This window comes from Pelobates fuscus, chromosome 2 (assembly GCF_036172605.1).
Source record: "Pelobates fuscus isolate aPelFus1 chromosome 2, aPelFus1.pri, whole genome shotgun sequence".
Taxonomy (NCBI): Eukaryota; Metazoa; Chordata; class Amphibia; order Anura; family Pelobatidae; genus Pelobates; species Pelobates fuscus.
Genome location: NC_086318.1, coordinates 427,682,329 through 427,701,083, shown reverse-complemented (window position 1 = coordinate 427,701,083; position 18,755 = coordinate 427,682,329). Strand labels below are relative to the sequence as shown.

At 40.6% G+C, this 18,755-nt stretch overlaps 1 protein-coding gene across 1 annotated transcript in view; it reads right to left on the bottom strand.

Moving 5' to 3' along the window:
- Positions 1-474: 474 nt before the first annotated feature.
- The window catches only part of STUM (stum, mechanosensory transduction mediator homolog), a 117,592-nt gene continuing 99,311 nt past the window's right edge, over positions 475-18,755 (bottom strand). The window contains exon 3 of the mRNA XM_063444071.1: positions 475-5,645. Coding sequence (XP_063300141.1) covers positions 5,611-5,645 — 35 coding nt within the window. The 3' untranslated portion in view covers positions 475-5,610. The remainder of the gene's footprint in view (positions 5,646-18,755) is intronic.

Sequence of the window (18,755 nt, the reverse complement as noted above, 5' to 3'; positions counted from 1 at the left end):
TTTTGCTCAAATTACTGTAAAAAAGTAATGCTGGTAAGAACACTGTGCATTATAGTTTGCTGCGTATGGGGCTGCATAGCCACAGGCTGGTCATCGTGCCCATACTGAGCCCTGGCCATGCCGAAAGCACCTTCAGTGGAGTACATGAGAATCAGTACTGGAACATGGACCAATGGAAGAAAGTTGCCTTGTCTAATGAATCACGTTTTCGTTTAAATTAGGTGGATGGTCGAGTGTGCAGGCTGGGAAAGTCAGTGTTATGCTCTGGGCAATGTTCTGCTGGGAAACCTTGGCCCAGTGTATATATTACATTATATTTATTAGAGTAGCCAAGTAAACCGGAGCTGTGAGGGCCTTGTCACATCCTTCATCCCAGACAAAGTCACAAAATCACTCTATAAGAGCCCACCTTTCACAACAATGTTTTATTAAATACAAAAGAGGAGAAAATATTCAAACATTTAAGAAGTCATTTTAAAAACATTAAAAAACAGAAAACATTAAAAACAGAAACTCCACGTGGTTTCAATCCATGATTACAACAGATTATCCAATAAGATTATTTACATTAAAATCCACTTTGATCTTTCCTTACGGGGGAGGAGAGGGGTAACCAAGAAATTCACGCTAACTATAGATTATGTGTTTCTTTTCCCTATAGATTACAAGTCAAACATCTGTGTACATTGACGAAGACCTATGAAAGTGGAGTAAAGTTGTCAAGAAGGAACATTCTAATGGTTTCTATGGCAATTGCTCCTCTGAGAATTTTGCTCAATATTTCTGTTAGTAATAGTATTATAAATCTCCGCCATAGGATACTGATTGATTCAAGTGATAGGACAGTCTGTGCTGCGCAGTATACATTGTATAACAGGTTGTCTGGCTCTGTAGATAAGGATTGCTGGCTCGCGCATGTCTCAGTGAGTATGACCATTTATACACTGGCAGATGTGAGACTCAGGAAGGAACAGACACCTTCTTACAACCTCTGTTCTCCTGCGGAGCTTATGTCAATCTCTTGACATTAACTCATGAATGACCAATACATTTAAAGCAGTGGCAACAATCTGGCTCTGACCACTATCTGCTACTTAAAGCAGATGTGTCACAACTCAGTTTTCTTATTTATTTATTACTGGTACTGATAAAGCGCCAACGTATTCTACAGCGCTGTACAATTAGGGGAGAACGTACAATATACACAGACAAATACAAAAGGTAGAGAGGGCCCTGCTCGTAAGCTGAGATCTAACCATTGAACCTCTTTTGTACAAAGTGCTTAGCTAGATAGCCCGTGAGCCTACAATCTAAAGCAGTGGTTACCAACCCAGTCATCAAGTACCCCCTACCAGTCCAGGATTTAGGGATTACCCAGTTGGGTCTAAAGTGTTTTTTTTTCCTTCTTCTAAAAACTCTTTAGACACAACTTGGTAATCCCTGGACTGTTGGGAACCACTGATCTAAAGGATACAGAGGGGATTTGAGACAAGAGGTAGCGGGAGCAATTTGGAATTGATGGCTAAAAGAAGTTAAGAGAGAGTTGCAGCTATTGGTAAAAAATAAAGGGAATTAAGAGTTGATTGAAGGAGACTCTCAAACAGCGGGAGGAGCATGTATTATTCACACAGAATGTTTATTTAAAAAAAAATGCTAAATATATATATATATAAGATATAATGGGACTACTTTGCCTTGTACATGTACATGTGAAAAAAGAAGGCAAAATGCAGGATTTACAGGATCACTCCAGACACAAAGCATTACATCTTGCTAAAGTGTGTGGAGGTTGTCGTATTTGTGACCGTCTATAAAAATGCCGATTTCAATAGAATAGAAATCAATAGAAATTGGTGCTTTTATAACTGGAGGCAGAATCACCTTAGAGATGGCAGAACATTTTATTTCACAAACAGGGAATTGCATTTCTATTTAGGTGAAAATTACTGATTTTGAAATGGAAAAAAAGAAATAACGTTGTAATAATTAATAAAAAAAACAACAACAAAAAGCATAATTTACTGTTTAATCAATATATCCCTAAATGCTCCCCCAACCCTCAACAGAAGCAACTTACTGTCAATTATTTTCATATTTATAGTCTCCAATATTGTATAGAATTATACATTGGGTCATTAGATTATAGCCAGTTTAAACTCGATTTTTAGTTATATTTTAATGAGTGTAACGTGGTCAGACTCCAGCCCTGCTCTCTGTAGTGATATTTTCCCTTATAATTAGGCCCGGGCAATCTGTATGTGTAATATAATTAGAATAATTAGGCAATGAAGAAGCAGACAGACACAGAAGCAGATCTTCAAATATTGTTACATGTATTTAGATGCTTATTCAATAAACAGTAAATCATGGTTATTTAATAACCCGCTTACAAAACATGGATTAAAACGTTAGCCTGTAACAAACCTGCGACTGGCTTATTTTTCCAGTTTAGCTACTGTGCACTAAATGACACTAGTTGTGAATAAACTCAGGGCACCCCTATAGGTTTAGATGTATGTGCGTGTGCATGGGTTTTGTATCTAGAAATGAGAGGAGATTGTGTAGACATCTCACGCAATTTTGAGTGCTACATATAACAGCCTGTCATTTATTTGGGAGTTGTGTATTGTATCCAAACTGTGCCAAGACGTACCTCTGGAGAAATATCTGAGTCATCTTATCTGACTCACAATCCAAATTTAGCCACCTGTGACATTTAAACAACATATAAAAAGCCCTTCATTTCACTCAGGCATCATGGAAAACGACATCAAAATTTAGGGGACGTCAGACAGTGACCAAGGTCTTTCTGGTACATCTATGTCTCAAGGGGTTATATGTACCCTGGGAGTGAAGAAATCAGAACAATTTCAGATAAACCACATTTATATGTTGTACTTCAAATCCAACGTTTAGTTAACAAAACATAAAATAGCACAAAGATTGCGTACATATACCGATTAAAGGAAGATTAAAAAAAAAAAGAAAATAAATATTAGGTTATAATGAATAAGAGCCCATAAAATAATTTAAGCAGGTACAACATAGTTAGTATTGTCTTTTTGCTACAAATGTAAAGATAATGTGTATCGTCTATTTATTTCTGTACCCCACCTGAATGTTACTTTAAAGTGGCTTTCTGAAACTATGAGGTATATTTACCAAACACCAAATTGTGGTAAGTTGTAAACTAAATTTAAAAAATTTAAAGGGACACTCTACTGCCCAAGTTAAAACTCATACAATCACTGTTTAGTAAATATGCCAATGGAAACATGCATGCATTTAAATATGTATTTTTGTTCCAAAGGGTACATCTAAAAACTGCTTGTAAAAGCTGCAAATCTCTTGTCTTCCAAGCCCTCCCCTTCTAACCCCGCCCAAACTTTCTGTGGCTGTCCAATCACAGACTTCCCAATACAGCCCAGTGAGTCTTTGCAAGGCAGGAGTTCCACTGAGCTAAACAAACCAGGAAGTAACATGACTGAATGTCAGGGTGTGTTTAACTTATAAAAGTGCAGATTCTATTGAAATTCTTTGTAAAATGAAAGAAAAAAAAAAGGACACTGAAGTGTTTAGGGTCCTAGAGTGCCCATTTAAGCTAAAATAGCCAACCATTTTAGTACACTGTGAATGGTGTACAACATGTATTTGTTGTTTAGTGAAAAGACCCATTTGTTTAGTTGACCATCAGATCCACGTATGATCACAGCTGCGCATTGTGACTGCCGGTTCCACCTACACAATGTTACCAAGATTTTTAGAATGCAAAATTTGGAAGCTACTCCAGATTGAACATTAAAATAAAGCAATAGGGTGTCAGTTACTAGGTCCACTATAAATGGAATTCAAGTTTGACATCTTATTTCATTTAACCCCTGGATGACAGATGGCTTCCGAGCACAGTCATGCTATAAAGGGATTTGAACTCGCTGTTTTCAGGAATGGATTATTTATCATATTTCACAGCAGACTGTTTGACTGTGAAGCCATGTGACAGTATCATCAATAGGTAAGTCTGCAGAAGAACGTTGGTTGTTTGTGATCGGAACTAGGGGTAAGGAAACATTCCATAAGAAACTGTATTCCAGCACATGTATACTATGTTGCTGGACATTTGTAGATTTGACAGTCAGTGCCCTAATGCTGAAAATATATAGATCTGAGCTGGCAGAGCACTCTGGGAAGTGTAGTTCAACAAGAGCAGAGTGGCCACAGTTGGTCACTCTGGACCCATATATTTTATATCATTACATAATACTCTTTAGGTAACAGAGTCATTTTAAGATATCAGGATACATTTAGTAAAACTCATTGCTTCTATTTTTTAATGTTCAATGTTGTGAAAACATTCCCGTGTAACCCCAGGTGGGGTGTTGGTCCAAAGTTAATAGAGTTCCTGATTTGGTTCACCACCAGAACCTTGTAAGCTTTAGGGTCGATGCAAGTTCTTAGACACGTGCCTACTGCTTTGTCTTGCTCTATGTCCCCTACTTCCGAGTCTCGTCTCAGAAGCTTACTCAGGAGCAACTCACTGCAACTGACTTTATATATTTTAACTATTCAGATTTGCTGCTCCTGGCAACTATTTGTGGGTGTTCTCGAATTCCTGATCCTCAGAGAACTTAGATAGGCAGATTATAGGTAGAACAGGATGGAACATTTTTAACCATCTCCATTTATCTGGCGAGGGACTCATCATAAAATTATTAGTGGAACCGAATATAGTTTGTTGACCATCAATCCCAACCACTCTATCAGTTCTAGGTGTGACAGAATGATGTTTTAGAAAAAATGTATGCAAAAGTATTGGAAAGGATGAATTCATTTCTTACGTTGATCTCTAGAATTTGTTTCAATGTTTATTTATATTTTTATTGTTGTATATTGCAACCAGCACAGAATGTGGAGGTATCCATTTGGGTTCCAAAGAGATTATGAAGAGGTCCTCAGACCAAAACACTTATTTGCGAATATCTTGAGATTGATTAGCAATTCAGACGACCGGATTGTCAAAGTCTTGGACAGCGAATGGTCCACAGTGGCAGGTAGGATAGTGGAATCAAGCTATGACCTATATTCCATGCAGGAGAATGATTGATACAGAGAGTGCTTCCACGTCTCACAGAAGAAGTAACATGAATATAATTATTGGTTGGGGCATCATATTTTGAACAAGAAGTACTCCGTGATAATTTTTCATATTTAGGAAGATGTCAAAGATTGTGATTGTTTTGCTGTCGGCAGTTACTAAAATAGACAAGGACTTGTGTAATTATCCAGTATATGACAAAACTAGAATGAAATCAGGTGAAAAGGTCAATCTTTAATCCCTCCATCAAAGTGACTGAAAAGGAAATAACTGACAAAAAAATCTATATTTCAATATTGTGAGATGTTGAATAAATTGCAGAAGGCAGGTTTGATATTCTACCTTATTTTAGGAATGGGAGCCCCAGAAAAAAATCATCTCAAGTCCAATGGTCTATGCATCACTGGATGTGTGCGATCTATAGGTGTCTGTGCTTTATTCTTTATATAAATCAACTTCCCATAGGAATTTGAAGCTGTGGATACAGTGGTTAAGAGTCCAAGAAGCCCTTCGAAGCATTACAACTGCTGTGGAATTCCTTGATCCTTGTATCCTGCAATGATATAAAAATGGAGATTATGGAAAATAAAGTCAATCGCAGTTGGTTTCAGAGCTGCTCTATGTTTTGAGATGTTCATTTTTAGCACAAGGATTTAATAATACACACAATAAATAATAATAATAATAATAATAATAATAATAATTTGATCATGTTTATTTTTAAAAATTCATTTACTATGACTTGGAGAGAATTTTCCGGGAAATTGTCAATTTAGGTCAAAATCTAAATAGTAAGTTTGGAAAAACTCTCCAAGTTAGTTATGTTTTCGGCACAGCTATTTGAGCTAAAATTTGCAATTTCCCAGGGAATTCCAGAAATTCTTTACTTATATCAGTCTGTCTGCTACAGAGCAGCTATGTGTGATATCATTCAGAAAAATATTACTTAATAAGTCATAATTAATCATTTTAAAATACAGACTTCCCCTATAAAATTTACAATTGTCTAAAACATAAGAAGAACATTAAATATTTTGATTTTAAACATAATATCTACTGATCCATATCAAACATTGATCATAAGATACACATATATTCAGAGAGAGGACGAGCTGTCAAACACTCATATAATCTTGGCTAGATCAGTAACGTGACATAGGACATGCTTGTGTCTTGTTTCAGCAGGCGTTACCCACCTTGTGAGACTTTGTTGTCAGGTAACCAATATGAAACACGCAAGAGAGGAGGGAAAAAAAGACAAAACAAATTAAGAATGAATACATGGTTACAAAATACTAATATACAATGCATCTTTTCGGTTAGATATCAACATAATAAATTGTTACATTTTCCCAAGACCAAGGAAGTCTACGTACCACAGGGCATGATGGTTAAATTATTCTATTCTGAATAGTCGCTCTGTTAACCCAGGCGGATGCAATTTGTAGATTAGGTTAATTGTGAGTGTTTTTTTCCAATACTCTTTTAGTTTTTTTTTATGATAATTTATTTTGCTCCGTAAGGCAAGCCTTTCTGCCCAAAGATACAGTGATTTCATTTTGTGCTCCCGAAATACTGCTATACGTGATGTTATGAATGAATTAGATTGACAGCTGATAACCGAACTACAGCTCCCGGAAACCTTTGCTGTGCCCATACTTTTTATAGGTAATAAAGACTAAGGAACATAAAATACATTTCTAAATCTCCTGGGAGTATTATTGCTGTGGAGCTCTGTTATACGCTCAGACACATTACTGGGAGTATTATTGCTGTGGAGCTCTGTTATACGCTCAGACACATTACTGGGAGTATTATTGCTGTGGAGCTCTGTTATACACTCAGACACATTACTGGGAGTATTATTGCTGTGGAGCTCTGTTATACACTCAGACACATTACTGGGAGTATTATTGCTGCGGAGCTCTGTTATACACTCAGACACATTACTGGGAGTATTATTGCTGTGAAGCTCTGTTAAACACTCAGACACATTACTGGGAGTATTATTGCTGTGGAGCTCTGTTATACGCTCAGACACATTACTGGGAGTATTATTGCTGTGGAGCTCTGTTATACGCTCAGACACATTACTGGGAGTATTATTGCTGTGGAGCTCTGTTATACACTCAGACACATTACTGGGAGTATTATTGCTGTGGAGCTCTGTTATACACTCAGACACATTACTGGGAGTATTATTGCTGCGGAGCTCTGTTATACACTCAGACACATTACTGGGAGTATTATTGCTGTGAAGCTCTGTTAAACACTCAGACACATTACTGGGAGTATTATTGCTGTGGAGCTCTGTTATACACTCAGACACATTACTGGGAGTATTATTGCTGTGGAGCTCTGTTATACACTCAGACACATTACTGGGAGTATTATTGCTGTGGAGCTCTGTTATACACTCAGACACATTACTGGGAGTATTATTGCTGTGGAGCTCTGTTATACGCTCAGACACATTACTGGGAGTATTATTGCTGTGGAGCTCTGTTATACACTCAGACACATTACTGGGAGTATTATTGCCGTGGAGCTCTGTTATACACTCAGACACATTACTGGGAGTATTATTGCTGTGGAGCTCTGTTATACGCTCAGACACATTACTGGGAGTATTATTGCTGTGGAGCTCTGTTATACACTCAGACACATTACTGGGAGTATTATTGCTGTGGAGCTCTGTTATACACTCAGACACATTACTGGGAGTATTATTGCTGTGGAGCTCTGTTATACGCTCAGACACATTACTGGGAGTATTATTGCTGTGGAGCTCTGTTATACACTCAGACACAATACTGGGACTATTATTGCTATGGGGCTCTGTTATACACTCAGACACATTACTGGGAGTATTATTGCTGTGGAGCTCTGTTATACAATCAGACACATTACTGGGAGTATTATTGCTGTGGAGCTCTGTTATACACTCAGACACATTACTGGGAGTATTATTGCTGTGAAGCTCTGTTATACACTCAGACACATTACTGGGAGTATTATTGCTGTGGAGCTCTGTTATACACTCAGATACTTTACTGGGAGTATTATTGCTGTGAAGCTCTGTTATACACTCAGACACATTACTGGGAGTATTATTGCTGTGGAGCTCTGTTATACACTCAGACACATTACTGGGAGTATTATTGCTGTGGAACTCTGTTATACACTCAGACACATTACTGGGAGTATTATTGCTGTGGAGCTCTGTTATACACTCAGACACATTACTGGGAGTATTATTGCTGTGGAGCTCTGTTATACACTCAGACACATTACTGGGAGTATTATTGCTGTGGAGCTCTGTTATACACTCAGACACATTACTGGGAGTATTATTGCTGTGGAGCTCTGTTATACACTCAGACACATTACTGGGAGTATTATTGCTGTGGAGCTCTGTTATACACTCAGACACATTACTGGGAGTATTATTGCTGTGGAGCTCTGTTATACAGTCAGACACACCAACAATATGGAGCTCCGAGAAAAAAATGGACATTAGGATATAAGAGAGGGACAGAGGCGTTTGGGTCCAAAGTAGGGACTGTCCCTACTAAATAGGGACACTTGGGAGGTATGCCGTTAGCAGTCGCCACTCCTGAGGTGTAATTAGAAGTTACTGATTTGTTGTATTCCTGAGATATTTATATTGCAGTCATGAAGACATGGAATATGACATGACAGAAACAGAGAGAGAGCTATTAAGACATGATCACATTCTCACATGACGCCATGACACCATTTAATGTATAGGTGAGCCAGTAATCACATTTCCCTTAGCGTATGTAGTCTGTTCATTATTTTCTTTTAAATATGTGCAAAAAAAATACAACCTAATTGCTCTGTCAGAGATAATTACTGGCAATTGGAAGGCTTAACATAATTAGTGCTAATCCTGTTAAGTGCTAAAATGCTGTCAAAAACAACATTGTTTAATTGGCTTTGAAATTTTTCAGAAGATAATTTCAGTTTAAGGGATTTTTTTAAACAAATTTTCAGCAGCAATGTTTTCTGGAGCATTAGTTTGGAAAATGTAACATGTACAAAGAAGCAAAAAAAATAAATAAAAAAAATAGCCCTATTCTAAACTACTACGTACATTTAAATAACAGGATTTTAAAAAAAAAAAAAACTCCTGAGAGTCAGATGTGCATAGGGATTTGAGATTGTGTGCAGGTAACTTTTTTTGCTTTTTGCTCCACCCATTGTACTGCGCTACGGAATCTGATGGTGCTATATAAATAATAAATAATAATAATATAATATGTGTTTTAGATGATGCATACTGTTGTCTTTGTTGCCATCCAGGAGTAGTGGGAGTTTGAGCCCAGGGCTTAATTTTGTGTGTTTGTATACGCAAAAAATATATAGTCTTTCAGCAACGGCACAAAATTAGCATCAATGCTACAGTCTTATCGACTCTATATTATATAACTAATTTTGTATACAACAATGTAAGAATGACACATCTATAGATATGTCACCAATATTTCTTTATGCATACATATTCTTCGTTTTCACAGGGTGAGACGAAAACAGTGTATATATTTGCATTAATATCAAAAAGAGAGTGTTGAATTTAGTTTTGAAAGCATATAATCAGGACAAAATATGTTCTTTCTTCATTCGAACAGACAGAACCATCTGTCATTCATCTTATCTTGTACACAAACCGAAGATACATACTGATGGGCAGTACATGAAAGGTGCTGGCCCATAGTATGCAGAATTCAAATGTTGCAGGAGGGAAATTCAGTCGTTAAGCAATACTGATACCGGAGAAACTGACGGAAGCCAAGCACAGAGAGATGGACACAGGTTTCTTCAGGAAGGAAGAGATTCTTTATTGGATCACCGATCGGGACTCAGAGGGACTAGCGTCACCAAAATACAGCAAAGTCTGAGTACTAAATACATAGAGTACATTCCTTATATAGCACTGTAGCTCCTCCCACAATTAACTACACCCACACATACCCTTAACCTATTTAATAAATAGAGTCTAAACTCATCCATCCGGTCTAACCACGTGGCTCATCTGATACAAAGGAGAGGGACGCGTAATTCCAGTTCTTACATTCCTGCACCTGGTCAGTACAGTGATAACAGTATCTTAGCTACGTGTAATTAACTAACTGATACTACAAACACATATACATACATATGCCTTGTGGCAATCTTAGCCTGCTAAACTTGTATTTTACTGGAATTACATCACATTCCCCCCTTTGATGCCTCTGATATTTCACAATTACTTGAGGCATCACTTAACCTTGGTTTGCATATACCTCAGGTTACCATGAACCAGACCAGACTTATCTTATGATGTGAATCTTTTAACACTCATCTTCCTGCATTGGTTCTCCTTGATCTAGAGCCTTATACTTATATATCGCCATTATCTGTGCAGCAGCCTTCCTCTCTGCTATACTTCCTATCAGGCTTTGCACAGACCTAACTACTAAGGGTATAAGACACGGTAGGAGTAGACACAACAGTAAAATCAGTAGGACTCCACCTACCACTGCCTTAAGCCCTCCAAACCACTCATACCAGCTACCAAACCAACTACTTGGATTGTACCCTTTCCATACCTGAGTAGGCACATGCACTAGTTTAACCATATGGCTAGTAAGCTCAGCTATTGCTTGCCCTTCGTCATCTATTTGAAGACAGCAATTGCTCAGGTTAAACTTCCCACATACACCTCCCTCTACTGCCAAAAGGTAATCCAAGGCTAATCTATTTTGGTACACTGCTGTCCTCATCCTGGTATTATGCTTCGCTAGAAGATTGAGTGCTTGTGAGGTCTCATTAGTAATAATCTCAACCACCGCCTGTAATCTTATAATACGGTTGAGCATATAAATTGGGGTTCTATAACCAAAGGTACCATCTTCTGCCCACGTGGCTGGCCCATAATAATCTATGATACGCTGGGGAGGCCATTCATTATCTTCCCAGGTGCCTATCTCTAAGGGTCCCCTTTTCTTCCTATGATTCACATCATACACTTTAACACCTAAAGTCTCACCTGTTTCAATCGGTAACAAGAAGAAGGATGGTTTGAGCATACCCAACACACATGCCCCTTCCCAGTCCTGTGGCAACTCCGAATAGGCTTTCTTACCACAGATCCAGTACAAATTTGCTGGGGCTCTCCAGGTAGATGTGATGGATAAATCAAACCACACATCCTTTAAACTGGCATATCTAGCAAACGGGTTAGATGGTTCTGAGACATTTGAAGCCGACCACCAAGTTGTATTTTTAGTATCATCATCATAAGCTTTTTGCCCTAGACAAGTTAATTCTCCTACAGAAGTATTATACATTATTCCTTTCCTTGCTATGCAAACATAACCTATGATGGAGGTCTTTAATCTCCACTCAGATTTACCTCTAACACTCAAATGATAATCGGCTTGTGTAGATATTAGTTGGTCAACTGCCTCAGAACCGGACATTACCTCCTTTGCTTCCCAAGGCCATTGGTCTCCCATGTTAGTACCTCCACACACATAGCAGTTGGTAACATTAAGACTACCGGCAATACTTTCAGCTAGGTCAATGAACAGGTTTTTAGCGTTATGGGGGATCTTATTATCTATACTCATCTCTTCATAAAAGGAATGGTATACTTGATGAGTCTGGGAGGATACCGTATCAGTCTCTATTCCTATAAACAATAATGTCCCAGGATCTAAACCCGTCCCGTATATCTGAAACCCAAATAAATTTCCATACTTATCTAGGAACTTGTCGGGGTTATTAATAAGTATATGGACTGGGTTGCATTCCATAGACTTACAATAAGGGCTAGTCGGCAACTTAGTCACTATCATGTCTTTATCTACTGTCTGTCCCCAAGTCGCCCACCCCACACAAGACCAATATGGACAAAAGTTATAGTCTTTATTTGGGCATCTAGGACTCACATATTTATTTTTACTACTGGGACAAATATATTTATCATTAGACCCATACGTCCTCTCCCATCTAAGATCCCCACATACATTCCACGGTTTTCTACCACTTGATATCGCCTTACATGCATCAAATAGCAGAACACCCGAAGAATGTACGGATTCTAACACCGTCTTATTAATTAGGGTCCCCTGAGGATCTCCATTCCTGAGAGTCAACCAAATTGTACGAGGTTGATACTCTGGACTGAAGCACTTAGGTTCTCCTACTCCTAAATGGCACACACTATAGTCTATATTTAGGTATCTACATCTTGATACCTCTCCTTTACATTCGTATTGTGAATGCCAAATTAGGGTTTGGGAAATATGGTTACCTGTTCTCGTAGTCTTAATGCATACCTCACAGCTAGGAGTGTCGGTACCTCTACCTTCCTGAATATAAAAACACATATAAATAAACACAATCAAAAGCACATCTTTCGCCGTCATCCTCAGTCTTCGTCCGTGCGATGGAACCTCAGCTTCCAGGATGTGAGGGCTGCAGGGAATGGAGTTCTGCTCGTCTTCACAGGTGTCCCTTCGAGACTTTCCTGGCTTATACACTATGTGTTGGTAAGCGGACAGGCTTTATTATGGCCTTCTCACTCACACCTGTAACAATAAAATTTGTAATCCACAATAATTCCTCGTTACTCCGACTGAGTAGTGCGTTTCAACCGGATCTTGCAGGGATTCTCTGGATCTGCTGTAATTTGCCAAGAATCGACTGCTGCTGGTTTAACCCTGGAGTGATGTATCCACGGAGTTACTTCGGCTACTTTTATCGCTGTAGGGGTAGACAAAAGAACAACATAAGGACCTCTCCACTTGGGCCCTAACGGTACATTATTCCACTCTTTAATCCACACTTGGTCTCCTGGATGATAACTATGAACAGGGGGATAAATATTCACAGGTAATCTATCTTGTACCCATTTCTGTACCTCCTCCATAGTCTTACCCAACTCTACAACCTGCTGCCGGGTAATTCCTTCTCCCAACTGACTCAAGTCCCCCCTTAAGTTACCAAGTACGGGAGGTGGTCGCCCATACATGATTTCAAAAGGAGAGAGGCCCATCCTTCTGGTAGGGGTACTGCGGATTCGCAATAAAGCTATGGGTAAGAGAACGTTCCACTTAAGTTGGGTTTCCTGACACATTTTAGCCAACTGGTTCTTTATAGTTCTATTCATTCTCTCTACCTTACCAGAACTCTGGGGTCTATATGCAGTATGAAGCCTCCACTTTATACCAAGCATATGAGTCAGTTGTTGTAGGCACTGATGAACAAAAGCTGGACCATTGTCCGATCCTATAGAACAGGGTAGTCCATATCGGGGTATTATTTCTCGTAGCAGGAATCTTACAACTTCTCCTGCTTTCTCTGTACGAGTAGGACATGCTTCTACCCAGCCTGAATAGGTGCACACAATTACCAACAGGTAACGATGTCCACCCGATTTAGGCATTACTGTAAAGTCTATTTGTAGATCGGACATGGGGAGTCCCCCCATAAACTGGACTCCTGGTGGCTTTACTGGTCCTTGTCTTGCATTATTCTTAGCACACGTTACACATCTGCGTACAATGGCCTGAGTCAAGTTGGACAATCTTGGTATGTAGAAATGTTTCCTGAGAGATTCTTCAGTACTGTCTCTCCCAGAATGTGTCCCGTTGTGATAATTTTGGACAATTTCTACCGCTAGTGATGCTGGTATGACTATTCTTCCATCTTCTAGCTGATACCACTTGTTCTCCAAATACTTTCCCGGTTCAGTCTTTAACCACTCCTCTTCTTGAGCTGTATAAACTGGAGTCCATTGGGACAGTGGAGTTGGTATAAGAGCAGCTATATGCCCCACATACTCCTGTCTTCCTGATTCAGCAGCACGCTTAGCTGCACTATCTGCCATCCGATTTCCCTTGGTTACATCACCATCTCCTCTCAGATGCGCTCGACAATGTATGATACCGACTTCTTTCGGCTCCCACACTGCTTCCAATAGTTGTAGGATTTCAGCTGCTTACTTGATTTCTTTGCCTTCTGAATTCAGTAGTCCTCTTTCTTTATACAAAGCTCCGTGGGCATGAGTGGTTAAAAACGCATACTTAGAGTCCGTATAGATATTTACTCTTAAACCTTCAGCCAATTGTAACGCTCGTGTTAGTGCTATTAATTCTGCCTTTTGTGCTGATGTTCCTTTCGCCAGTGGCCGAGCTTCTATCACCTTGTCTATTGTTGTCACTGCATATCCTGCATAGCGGATCCCTTCTTTCACATAACTACTGCCGTCGGTGTAATATTGAACATCGGGGTTCTGGATGGGAAAATCACGAAGATCTGGTCTACTTGAAAATACTTCATCCATTACTTCCAAACAATCATGTTGACTTTCAGTAGGTTGCGGCAAAAGGGTAGCTGGATTTAAGGTGTTTACAGTCTCTAAATGCACTCTTGGGTTTTCACACAACATTGCTTGATACTTGGTCATACGGCTGTTACTAAACCAATGATTTCCTTTGTAATCCAACAACGTCTGTACTGCATGTGGGACTCGTACATAAAGTTCTTGACCCAGAGTGAGTTTATCGGCTTCAGCTACTAGCAGGGCGGCTGCAGCTACGGCTCTTAGACAAGGTGGAAGTCCGCTGGCCACTGCATCCAGTTGCTTAGACATGTAGGCAACAGGTCTTTGCCATGATCCCAAGTACTGTGTCAATACTCCCACAGCCATTCTTCTTTGCTCGTGTACATATAAGTAGAATGGTCGTGTGTGATCAGGTAGACCTAATGCTGGGGCACTCATCAAAGCCTTCTTCACATCTTCAAATGCCGTTTGCTGTTCTTGGGTCCATAAGAAGGGGTCGTGCTCTGTACCTTTGATGGCTGCGTACAGAGGTTTTGCCAGTATCGCATAGCTGGGAATCCATATCCTACAGAAGCCTGCTGCCCCCAAGAATTCTCGCACTTGTCTTCTATTCTTGGGTATTGGTATTTGGCAGACAGCTTCTTTTCTCTCTGGCCCCATAATCCTTTGACCTTCAGAGATATGGAATCCCAGATACTTGACAGTTGGCAAACACAACTGAGCCTTCTTCCTGGACACCTTGTATCCTGCCTTCCAGAGAATATGTAGTAGATCGTGCGTTGCTTGCTGACATTTTTCTTTTGTAACTGCTGCTATCAACAAGTCATCTACATATTGTAACAATACACATTCTCCTGGGATAGACTCGAAATCCAGTAGATCTTGACTTAGAGCTGAACCAAATAGGGTAGGTGAATTTTTAAACCCTTGGGGCAGTCTTGTCCAAGTCATTTGGCGTTTTGAGCCCGTTACAGCGTTCTCCCATTGGAAAGCGAAAATACATTGGCTTTCTGCGGCAATTCGGAGGCAAAAGAAGGCATCTTTGAGATCTAAGACTGTGAAGTAAGTAGCCCCGCCCGGAATTAAAGCAAGCAGGTTATATGGATTGGGTACAACTGGATGTATGCTAACAACCGCATCATTGACTGCTCTTAAGTCCTGTACAGGTCGATACTCATCTGTACCGGGCTTTTGAACAGGCAGCAATGGGGTGTTCCAGGGGGAAGTACAGAATTTTAGGATACCATACCGTATGAACTTATCCAGATAGGATTGGATGTTCTTCTTAGCCTTCTGCGGAATGTGATATTGTCTTAGGCTCACTGGATAAACCCCATGTTTCAGTTCAATTTTTATTGGTGGAATATTGCGGGCCAGTCCTGGTGGGTTGTTCTCTGCCCAAACTCCTGGTATGTTAAACAATGTCTCATCACTCCTAGGGTTTTGGCTAGTCAACACTGTATAAAGTCGCCACTCTTCTTCCTTTGGTACGGATAAAGTCATAATACCTGAAGGTCCATTAAACTTTAAGGATGTTGTTCCATTTGGTAGGAACGTAATCTGCGCTTGTAATTTTGATAGCATATCACGTCCCAGCAATTGGACTGGACATTCAGGCATATAAAGGAATTGGTGTTTTACTACGTGGCCTCCCAATGTACAGAGTCGACTTTTAAGAACCGGTTTTTCAGCACTTCTTCCAGTTGCTCCTATCACAGTAATAGTCCTTCCAGATGGAGGAGCAACTAGATTAGTCACCACTGAATGTTCAGCACCAGTGTCGATCATGAACGCACTCCTTTTCCCCCCTATTGATACATCGACCATAGGCTCCGCTCGACCAAGGGGGATGGAGCCCGGTCGGTATCAATAGTCCTCCATGACAGTGTCAGCCAATCCTACAAAGTCCCTACCTTCTCTATCGCGGGACCTTTGCGCTGCTGGAATATACCTGTCTTCCCTAACACTTCCTCTGTTCCCATTACTCCCTCTATAACCATTACTCCCTCCGGGGCCTCCTCTACCTCTCGCTCTACCTCTAAAGTTTCCGTAGCCTGCCCTGGGTTGGTCTCTCTCGTACTGCTCTCTTTGCGGACATTCGTTCCTCCAATGCCCTTCTTCCTTGCAATACGCGCATTGATCCCTACTCAAAGGCTCCCTACTCCATCTATTATTGCCTCTATCTGGGCCCCGTTTATCTACGCCTGCGATCGCTACCGCTAGCATATCAGCCTTTTTACGCATCTTGCGCTCTTCCTCTTTCTTACTTTCTGTATCCCTGTTCATATAGACCTTATTTGCTACCTCCATTAGTTGGGTGATGGACATACCTGCAAACCCTTCTAACTTTTGTAGCTTGCGCTTAATATCTCCGTATGCTTGGCTGACAAAGGCGGAGTTAACCATTCGGGAATTGTCTGCGTCTTCCGGATTAAAGGGGGTATACAAGCGGTATGCCTCCAATAATCGGTCATAAAAGACACTGGGCGCTTCATCGCTTTTCTGGATCACCTCAACTGTCTTCGACATGTTAATGGCTTTCTTTCCTCCGGCTTTCATGCCAGCAATTATAGCGTCTCTATAGGCTCTGAGTTGAACCATATCAGCACCATTTACGTTCCAATCGGGATCGGTGTTGGGATAGTGTGTCGCGGCCCATGCTGCTGGATTGGCTTGGTTCAAAGCACGGGCTCTATCCTCTAATGCTTTAATGGCTGCTTGATTTATTCTTGTCCTTTCCTCATTGTTAAATAAAGTCATTAGTAACTGCTGGCAATCAGCCCATGTCGGATTATGCGTCTGTACTATTGAGGTGAACAGATCAGTCATAGCTTGTGGTTTCTCAGTATACGAGGAATTATGGGTCTTCCAGTTTAAAAGATCGGTTGTGGTAAATGGGACATATACGAAGACTGGGTCAGCGTGTGCCATTTGACCTGCGGCATCGATATAAGCTGACCCGGGATTCAGACGAAGAGGCATCTGATAGTGCTTTAATTGTTGGGCACCAGTCAACTGTCGGGTTTGGATGGGGCTACGTAGAGAGGCGTCAGTCATGGGTTCCGGTCGGGGAGAGATAGGGTATGGGGATGTGGGAGGTCGGTTTTGGGAAAAGGTCGTAAATAAAACACTTCGAGCCGAGCTAGATGAAGCTTGACCGGAAGTCTGAAGTGGCGCCAAATCCGGATATTCGTTTCTAATGGGGGTGGATTCTGGTTCCGGAAGGGGAGATTTAGTACGAGGGGGGGTGGATCCTGTACTGGAGGAGGAAGCGGAAGTGGATGAGGGTAATGAGGGGAGGGGTGCAGGACTTCCTGCGTTTGCGTCACTTCTTCTTAACGGAAAGTAAGGGGGCGGCAAAGGGATCTCGGACTCAGGGGGCGTGTCCAAAATGGGCCTAACACCAGTCCTAGTGGACGAGCAAGTCCTAGCTACCATGAGGCGACACTGCTCCTCGTGGCATGTCTGGAGCCATTTTGGCGAGTCATTTACGGCCTGTCTCCAACAGTCAATATAAGGAAACTGGCCGTAAAGTTCAGGCCTACCCGATACAGCCACGTGTAAGCGCTGTACCAGAGTTGGATCCAAACTGCCACGTGGCGGCCATGCCGCAACCAAAGTAGGCCACTCCCTAGTACACAAAGTGACCAAACGTACAGGAGACATCTTTACCCCAAAATCACAAACTTTGAATCCCTTTTTAAAATTCTTAACAATGGAACGTCGTCGACAACGAATACTATACACGCGTACTATTCAACAGTCACACCCGTTTCCTCTGGCAACAGCACCACGTGGTACGGTTACCAAGTGAAACGTACACAATAACAATAAACACTCAGGGAATTCCCGTACACACACAGCTGTTACACCAGTCACTATATAATCAATATTATGCCCTTTGGCGTAACTATACAGTCACCCACGCTATAATTCTCTATATACGAATTACCCGTCTATAACACACCCCAGTAACATCGTCTTTTACAAATAGCGGTTACAGTACGGTTAGCATAGGTCAAAGCACAAGTTAAGGTCACAATACAATTATTAGTGGTTATGGTGTTAAACATGCAATGGACGACAATGATTAGTACTTATTATATAATGTCAGTAAATATACAGGGTTATGGTACCGTGCACTATAATACAGCAACACACTATTAACACTCTCGCTAGACGGCTGAGCTCGCGCTATCTAACAAGATATACACTTTACTAAAACAATCGTTAACACATTTACAATTCCCAACTAAACTATTGGCCAGTACCTTGAATGGACTACCTAAAACTATATACACCCGTTTT